A 9,142-nucleotide genomic window follows, 5' to 3' on the forward strand; every position below is an offset into this window, starting at 1 on the left:
GATATTTGGCAGTGATCAAGTTGGTTTCAAATGAAAATATGAAATCGCGGGTAGATGTTCGCCGTGTTGCTCGTTGCTAGGAGGTCGGTACGTTTAGTTTCTTAATTATCGACCTCAGTATCATTCAATTTTGACGGGATGAATAGCAATTTATATAGATAACAGTTGCCACGACAAATTTTTGAGACGTTTGCAAGCTGCAATGTGAAAATAGGTATATTTACCTCCCGTCTAGTTTTCAATACAAACACACACACACACACAACTTTCATGGCGTGTTGAACCTGACATACACACGTTCAAACATAACGTACTTGTGTTATTTGTTTTGTAAATGAATTGCGGTTCAAAGAACTGCGGTTTACTTGTATCTCTTATCACTAGAATTAATTTTCTACAAGAGCGTCTGTGTCTAACAATAAGCTGCGATCGGTATCGTTATAAGTTGAGATTATTTCCCAAGACTAGACGAAATCATAATTACTGCGGTTATCATAGCGAAGGGACGAAAATGACATCGACGCAAGTAAGTTAAACACAGTTACCATTGTTGTGATAAATATTTATGCATTGATTAAGCAAAAGGCACTTGAAATTAAAAATTTCAATTGTTTAATGTTTTAGATCGACAGAATTCTCAATCTATACAAATCGGTGGTAATAAACCCGGCACTATCCGATGCAAGAATTTTAGACGTCAATGCAAATGGAGTTGTCGTTCAAAGTGCTTGGACGCAGAGAAATCTAGACAGACGTGCGACTCAAAGATTTACTCAGCAACATCTCTTAGATTCAAGCCTTAATAAAATCTCTGAAACCTTTCCTATCGACGTAACGACGGAGTAAGAAAACTGAAGCGTTAATATCGATTCGTCAAAGAATTAGTATTCGTAGTTTTAATGCATGTTACTTTTTTAAGGATCACCTCGTCAACTACCGAGGACGAGCAGCGTAGAGCAGTACTGCGTCAAGCTACGGTAGACAATGCATCGAAACAATTTATTGAAATCTGGGACAGGCAACATTTGGTGAAAAATTACGACTTGGCAGCCCTAGATGTCCATGGTGATATTTATACTGACTGTAAGTACACATAAAAGAACTAGGTTATATATTTCACCGTTTCAAGCGGCAAAAAATCATTTCTCCTTGATAAAAAAAAAAAAAACGCGATTTTCAGCTGAATTTGGAGCTTTCAATTGGTCCCCCGACAAAACCAAGCTAATTTATATAGCTGAAAAGAAGCTACCCAAGTCAGAACCATTTTACAAGCAAGCATCTCTAAATCCAACATCAAAAGCCAAGTCGAATGATGAAGAAACTACAAGGGTACGAATGTCTTTCAATATTATTAACAACAACGTTGCAAAAACTTGAAACCGCAATTCAAATGACATTCAAGTTTCCTAATATATTTGTATTAGAAAAATTTATACTAAGCTCTCGCTGATATTAAACGTCCTCACTATCTCAGATTTATTTTTACTGATAACAAGTCTGTTACACATTTCATAGATAATGAGATTGTTGATAATTGTAAGATACAACAGTCTGATTCCAAATAATTATAATTTGATCCAGCCGATACTACTTCATTGGAATATTCAAGAGCCTTTCATATTTTAATTACATATTTACAAATCCATAAAGATGTTGCACTTGTACCCTTGATTTTGTGACGATCTCTAACATAATTTTCGTCGAATGCTTATTTTTTTTTACATTCAAAAGTAAATCTTGCGTCTTAATTACAGGGGAACGAGTATTTGTATAAGCCACATTGGGGAGAGCGTTTAGTTGGCAAACATCGACCTGTAGTCGTGATTTTAGATACAGAGGCAGATACGATTACGGCTTTGTCTGGTATCCCAGATTATCTTTCCCCCGGACAACCGCAATGGACTCCGGACGGGCAGGGCGTTGTCGGCGTTGCCTGGAAACATGAACCGCGATACTTAGGCCTCACTGCATGTACAAACAGGGAATCGTGGATATTTCATCTGAAGGATGGAGAATACAGTGAGTTCACTTATTCTCAAATAAACGATTAATCGGCTTATTCCATTGGACAGCACAACATTAATTTTCGGTTTTCAATTCCAAATTCTAATATAGCCGAGTTATCAGCCAACAACTGCGCTGTACGCTCACCACGTTTCAGTCCCAACGGAAAGTATCTAATATGGCTAGAGAGACAGGCTGGTGGACCACACCACAATGCTCAGAGATTGATGCGGAAAGAATGGACTAACACTGTGACCACGGTTCGATTCTTTGTTATTTTGCATCACTTTACACAGCTGAGATCCATCTCTAACAGCAATGATATTAGTTGGAAAAATTATTCAATTTACAACGAAACTGTTAACCAATAGTTAAAATTCTTTTTCAGCCTGAGATCTTGGTTAACGTGATCAACGTCAGCATTACAATAACCGATGAGAAGCAATTTTATGGGCTCTACAACCAATCTTTGCCTTTACGTTGCTGGAGTAACGATTCCCAATATCTGTTTCTCAGTACAGCCCAGCGTGCAAATACAAAATCTTACATCATAAATATAGGTTGGAGAAACATTATAGCAGTATAACTTAAAGTTGTAGTTCACTTTCTGTATGATCAGTAAAATTCTCATCAATCCTATTCGTTACAGAGTCAAAAAATATTATTGAAATTGTCAACGATACAAGTAGCTTGACTATACTGGACGTGAAAAATGACATCGTTGCATTTGTAAGAACTTCTCTTGTCGAACCAACTAGACTTGCCGTCGGGCGGTTCAATCCAGCTGCGACGCAGCTGGGAAATATCGAACGAGTAGAAATTACTGTACCGCTGCAAATCGAGGGTCTAGAAAACCTGAAGTACGAATTCATTGAACATATGTACGACAATAACGACGAAGTCAGTAAGTAAACACATTTGTGAACCTATTGATTGTTGCCGCTAGGCCAATATCTCACCGATCGCATGTGTGTCCTTTTCACAAACAACAGAACAGTTCAACTCTATATACTTTGGCCCTAAAACTGGAGACGCCGCATCGACACCTCTGATAGTAACACCACATGGCGGGCCACATTCCTCGTATGCAAATTCTTTCTCAGTGGAGAATACAGTTTTAGCTCTTCTCGGTTAGTAGCGTAATTCCCAATTGCATTACGTTACCTTGGTGCTAAGAATCACAATAACGTCATTGTTGATGAAACTGATACTCTCAGGTTTTGGAATATTACAAGTTAATTTCCGTGGATCAACTGGAATGGGCTCGAAAAATGTCGAGTTCCTGCAGGGTAAAGTTGGAACAGCAGATACCTTGGACTGTGTGAGTGCTACCCGGGAAGCACTAGAGAAATATCCGTGGCTCGATGCCTCGCGTATGGGACTTTCTGGAGGATCTCACGGAGGCTTTTTAGTAGCTCATTTAAGTGGTCAATATCCCGTAAGTTGTCGCCTATCCGCGCTGTATCGATAGATAGATAGATACCTCAACTTCGACAAAACTAATTTCGGAAAATATGCATAGTTATATTTTTTCTTCTGCTTTTAGAACCTGTACAGATCAGTAGTCGCGAGAAATCCAGTGATCGATATTGCAGCTATGTTCACAATATCGGATATCCCAGATTGGTAAGAATAATGATCACTACTTCTCTTGAACAATAATCATTTGATACAGAGTCGTTACTTCTAGCCGAAATACACTCTCAGCAGAAGAAATAATCTCGTATATGCATATCTTGTAAGCCTGGCATTATTTATACGTGATATATACACAACAAATTAGAATACGAAAATGACATGAATCACTAAGGGATATGTTTAAAACCTTTAGGTCAACGCAAATTCTGCTCAAAAATATCGAAAGCAAGTAATCGTTCCTTTCGTGAAAGACATGTTATTTACCTAACGTTTCAATCAATTTACAGGTGTCCAGCTGTCACAGGCTTTTCCTATCATGAGTCTGTCCCACAACCGCTGGGTACAGAAATGTTTGTCAAAATGTTTGAAAGTTCACCGATCATACATGCGGATAAAGTTAGAGCACCTACGTTGATGCTGATTGGAACTAATGACCTGCGTGTGCCATCGTCACAGGGAAAACTTTGGTATCAACGACTTAAGGCCATCAACGTTGTAACCAAGTACGTATACATGAAGGTTTTTTTTTTTGGTAAATATTCTTATTCTACACGTCCAGGAGTGAAATCTAAATTTCGGTATGAAAATGTTTTTCAATTTTTCCTAAGGATGCTGGTTTACGAGGACAATCATCAACTGAGTTCTGGCCCCATAGAAATCGATAATATTATTAATACAGTTTTGTGGCACCTGGAACACGTTACTGCTACTACCAGCTAAAATGTCGAAACATGGTGAGTGCATAATTGTTCAATTTTGGAAGAGAACGGTCGTTTACTATTTGAAAACTTTTTCAGAATATTGGGTAACTCTTCCAACAAAACTCAGTTGCATGTGGAAGAAATAAGGTACAAATATCGTTTCTCTTCCGAATTGTGCGTAATATGATGATCAAAATTTACGGCATGAAGTTTCGTGATTTTCAAAAAGGTATCGTATAAGAAACAAATTCACGGTACGAAATTTTATATTTACAAGAATATTATAACACAGATACTGTTTCTTTTACTGAATATATATAATCCATAAATAGGCAAATCGTAAATCTATCTAGATGTATTCTTTATACGAAATTTAATCGCACTGTGGTACAGTTGGATATTTTTTTACCCGGTATGTCGATATTATATAATTATTATTCTATAAAAATAAGTAGAAATTGCTATGTGTTTAAATATTGTGTTGGCTATAAAATAACCGGAGATGTTTTTGGTTTTTATACTAATTCATTACCCGTCCTTGAAACATGCACTAGTATTGAGATTCGTATTGTATCAGAATTTTTCTTGAACTTGTATATCCCTATGTATATCACAGTTATTTTAAAAGAATGGGTATTCTCGATAAAATATATTTTCAAACTTTTATCTTGGTCCATCGTTAATCAGACTCCTCTAACTTGACATAGGCTTAAGATTAACTAATAAATTCGTTAACGACCGCATAAAAAGTCATGGCACTTTATACAAAAAAAAAAAAAATTGTATTTTTCATCGTTTTTCAAAAAATATTTTTCACTGCTACAAAATATCAAATAATTTCTCAACATATAAGTTTATTACATGTAACCAAACCTAACTTTTGCCGAGAAAGGTTGTAAGCCTCCGAATTATTTCATATCAAATTATTAAATCAAAATAATTTTTTGAAAAACACATTAGCTTTTGAAGAAAAAAAAAATAATAATAAAAATCGTCATTCCGTTTATTCTTTTGCAAAAAAACTTATTTAATGGTAATTAATTTGTATACAAAATGGGAAAAAAAAAATTATGGCCAGTGTGTTCCTAATGCATATTTTGTATGCTGCCAATATATACATAACAAAAGAAAAAAAATTATAAGTACCGTTAGTTAATAGCATTGAAATGTCAGGGTTAAATACATGGATAAAAATAAAAATTGATGATATACAGTAGAGTGGGCCAAAAAAAATGAGTATTTTTTTTTTTACTTTATACTCTGAAAATCGGTTGCTAGATACCTCTAAAAAATTCTCACCAAATATGAGCTCTTAATTTTGATAACAAGGTCCTCCGCTTTACAATTTTGCATTTTTTCCTGAGTATTAGAAACAAAAATTCATATCTCTTTGACAACTGTTCGTTAAAAAATATCTCTCCTCATATTCTTGTAGGAAATCGAACGCTCTACAAAAAAGGTCTCTTACAATTTTTTCGTAAATCTTACCGTTTAAAAGATATCAAAGCTTAAAATTTGATTATTTTAAGAGAAATTTCTGTTTTGCTTATGAATTTTTTTACTCGCTTACAAAAAATTTTGATGAATTGCACAACTCATAGTTTTGTAGGAAATCAACTGCTCTACAAAAATGGTGTCTTATGATTTGTCGATTAAGTTAAGCGTTTAAAAGATATTCATCGTCAAACTTCAATGCATACTAATTTTAACAGTTTTTGATGAATAATTCGAAAAATTTCAATTTAATTTATAAGTTTCACGAAAATTTATTCCAATGTGAGTTCCTAAGAAAAGAGAAATGTTTCAAACTATTTTTCTTTTATTTTTTTAGTTCTATATAATATATATTTTTTAATTTTTAATTTTTAATATATATTTTTATACTATTTTTCTCTTTTCTTAGGAACTCACATTGGAATAAATTTTCATGAAACTTATAAATTAAATTGAAATTTTTCGAATTATTCATCAAAAACTGTTAAAATTAGTATGCATTGAAGTTTGACGATGAATATCTTTTAAATGCTTAACTTAATCGACAAATCATAAGACACCATTTTTGTAGAGCAGTTAATTTCCTACAAAACTATGAGTTGTGCAATTCATCAAAATTTTTTGTAAGCGAGTAAAAAAATTCATAAGCAAAACAGAAATTTCTCTTAAAATAATCAAACTTTAAGCTTTGATATCTTTTAAACGGTAAGGTTTACGAAAAAATTGTAAGAGACCTTTTTTGTAGAGCGTTCGATTTCCTACAAGAATATGAGGAGAGATATTTTTTAACGAACAGTTGTCAAAGAGATATGAATTTTTGTTTCTAATACTCAGGAAAAAATGCAAAATTGTAAAGCGGAGGACCTTGTTATCAAAATTAAGAGCTCATATTTGGTGAGAATTCTTTAGAGGTATCTAGCAACCGATTTTCAGAGTATAAAGTAAAAAAAAAATACTCATTTTTTTTGGCCCACCCTAATATACAGCTTTACAAACGACCGTAGGAAACTTATTTTGTGATAAACAGTATACTCGGATGATGCAAAATATTCCAACTATCGAAGCAGCGGTCGGTATGCGCTTCGTATTATATGGTAGTAAATTTGTTCAAATATTATTTTATATTCATAGTATAAAAATAATTAAAAACTATCACATTGGAGATTCTGTACTTCAGTATGTACGCAGTTATTTGTATTGTTAAATAGAGATTGGCTGATAGTTGCTGTATTTACAATTTTCTCATTTTATGAATGCAGGAAAAGACTTTAGTTTAGACTAAATATGCATGATTTAGAAGATCTTAATTTTCTTATCGAAATCATGCTTTGAATTTACTTATTATTTGTAAAGCCAACCAATTATCACACGAAATACAACATGCGAGTGCAAATATTATATTTTAGTCTCACTTTCCTTGCCAATATTCTATCACACGTCAAATATCTATTGCCAGTACCCGTGTGGCAGATTTATCTAGCATTCAAGAGAAAAAAAAACACGATTTTCTATAAAGAATGAGCGCAATTAAAGTTACGGTATTGTTTTACCAATAATTGAAAAAAAAGAAAAAAAAGAAAAACGATTGTACATGTGTCTTCTACGAAAACGTTATCGTTGTAGAAAATATTGCATTGAAAAACGTATCCTGCGCAAATAAATTGAAGAAGGCTTTAAAAATTGTTCAGCGCTTCTCAAAAATCGAAATATCGTTTTTTTTTTGTTTTTTGGCACGAAATTCCGACTGAGATTTCATTTTCATTTTCATATTTGTCCAACAGTCAGTTACTCTGACGATTTGAACTAATGACTATAAATGCAAATGAAAGTTTTACTTCCTGACTCAGATAAAAAAATTACGTAGTAGTTCCAGCTACGGTTGGATCTGGAAAGAGTGAATCGTAACTCGGAGGTAGATCCTTGTCCTGAACAGGCCGTGTCGTTGGTTCATGTAATATTGGCGCACTGGGAACGTTCGACTGACTATTAACATCTCGTATTCCCAAATCTAAGGGTTGAGAATTTGCACTGTCAACGTTCGGTCCAGCACAGTCAGGAGACCAACATAATTTTTTATGCCTGCGACAAACCCACAAACACGTGAGAAACAATAAGAAGGCAAATATGAGCGTACCCACGGCACCCATGGTCACCTTTGTACCAGAGGTGCCTTCGACAGGTATTTCACAACCAGCCTCATCCAGGCAATTGTCAAAGGCACAATTTTTATAACCATCGCAGTAATAACCTGCCCATATACATGTATTGTTAGTATTTGGTGGGTATTTACTTGGATCGTTCACTTTGTTGCATTCTGTAAAAAAAAAAACTACGTAAGATTCCTATTTTCGTTACTGTTTAATGGAATTGAACAAATGATATCCTTTAGTAAGGATCAAGTCGAAGTAAGTAGAAAATCAAGTTGCCACATAATAAAAAAACACCTTTGTAAGGCGTGTAGACAATGCTAATATCCAGATATTCGCCAGGCAGTAATCTTTGTTTGGAGATTGATATATGAGTCTCCAATTTTCCCTTGGGACTTTTAAATTCCAATTTTCCAAATTGTATGGAATTTGGTGTTTCCGTACTTTCCTGAGAGCTTTTGTCTCTCTGATTAAATGTGCCGCAGAACTTATGGCTTTTTCCGCTATCTTCCTTGAACTGATAAGATATTTCTGTTAATGTTTCACAACTGTCTTGCGACAAATAGCCGGTGCTGTTGACAATAAAATTAAATTGATTTACCTGAATATAATCTATGCAATTCTTGGTTCCATTATTTGGGTTGGTTCCGTTAGTTCGAAATGACATTTTCTGTATAACGGCGAACAAGCCTATATGACGGTTTGCAGTTTTGAAAACAAATTTGCATGTTCGATCGGCAGTGATCGCAGTCCATCGATCGAACATGTGGTCAGGCTTAATAATCACAGCCGAATCATCAATGTTGGGTAATTCATTGGTTTTTTGTTTGCCTAGACCATGGCAAATATCTTCACTTTCCATCGAGTCTGGAAGTAAATTTAGGTTAGGTACAATTTCATGTGAAATTTCCCGCTAATCGTCTAGTTTACTTTTAGATTCATAATTTTTACTCAGGCAAATACTTACAGCCCGTAATGTACGCGGAAGTATCTGTCGCGATAAGCATTAACAGCACACAAATTATTACTATGATACACAACTTACGCATTTTTAACGAACTGTCAAAGACTAAACGCATGACTAAAACGTCACAACTAAACGCGGAATAATACCCACTTCAAAGTATTATTACATTTCAGTGGGAATACGCGGAAACA

The 9,142-nt window shown here is 34.5% G+C and overlaps 2 protein-coding genes across 2 annotated transcripts; one reads left to right on the forward strand and one right to left on the reverse strand.

Annotated features, from left to right (window-relative positions):
• Positions 1-132: 132 nt before the first annotated feature.
• LOC107222774 (acylamino-acid-releasing enzyme) lies at positions 133-5,153 on the forward strand. Its single transcript, XM_015662279.2, has 14 exons — positions 133-526; positions 625-842; positions 920-1,083; positions 1,181-1,329; positions 1,755-2,019; positions 2,116-2,264; positions 2,393-2,564; positions 2,654-2,908; positions 2,997-3,134; positions 3,222-3,442; positions 3,551-3,630; positions 3,930-4,145; positions 4,251-4,376; positions 4,440-5,153. Exons 1-13 carry the CDS (start codon positions 335-337, stop codon positions 4,360-4,362), a joined length of 2,331 nt encoding a protein of 776 aa, XP_015517765.1. The 5' UTR covers positions 133-334; the 3' UTR covers positions 4,363-4,376; positions 4,440-5,153.
• A 1,659-nt stretch (positions 5,154-6,812) lies between these two features.
• LOC107222764 lies at positions 6,813-9,086 on the reverse strand. Its single transcript, XM_015662265.2, has 4 exons — positions 8,952-9,086; positions 8,586-8,851; positions 8,282-8,501; positions 6,813-8,151 (listed from the first exon to the last, which is right to left on the reverse strand). Exons 1-4 carry the CDS (start codon positions 9,061-9,063, stop codon positions 7,694-7,696), a joined length of 1,056 nt encoding a protein of 351 aa, XP_015517751.1. The 5' UTR covers positions 9,064-9,086; the 3' UTR covers positions 6,813-7,693.
• Between the last annotated feature and the right edge of the window lie 56 nt (positions 9,087-9,142).

The sequence above is a fragment of the Neodiprion lecontei genome, chromosome 4 (genome assembly GCF_021901455.1).
Source record: "Neodiprion lecontei isolate iyNeoLeco1 chromosome 4, iyNeoLeco1.1, whole genome shotgun sequence".
Taxonomy (NCBI): Eukaryota; Metazoa; Arthropoda; class Insecta; order Hymenoptera; family Diprionidae; genus Neodiprion; species Neodiprion lecontei.

Excerpts from the sequence above, each read along its gene's own strand:
- LOC107222764 (XM_015662265.2), bottom strand. The coding sequence starts at position 9,063 with ATGCGTTTAGTCTTTGACAGTTCGTTAAAAATGCGTAAGTTGTGTATC. Across the intron at positions 8,852-8,951 it reads TTCCGCGTACATTACGGGCT|ACTCGATGGAAAGTGAAGAT; the intron begins GTAAGTATTTGC and ends ATTTACTTCCAG. Across the intron at positions 8,502-8,585 it reads ATTGCATAGATTATATTCAG|TTCAAGGAAGATAGCGGAAA; the intron begins GTAAATCAATTT and ends ATATCTTATCAG.
- LOC107222774 (XM_015662279.2), top strand. The coding sequence starts at position 335 with ATGAATTGCGGTTCAAAGAACTGCGGTTTACTTGTATCTCTTATCACT. Across the intron at positions 2,020-2,115 it reads TCTGAAGGATGGAGAATACA|CCGAGTTATCAGCCAACAAC; the intron begins GTGAGTTCACTT and ends ATTCTAATATAG. Across the intron at positions 3,443-3,550 it reads ATTTAAGTGGTCAATATCCC|AACCTGTACAGATCAGTAGT; the intron begins GTAAGTTGTCGC and ends TTCTGCTTTTAG.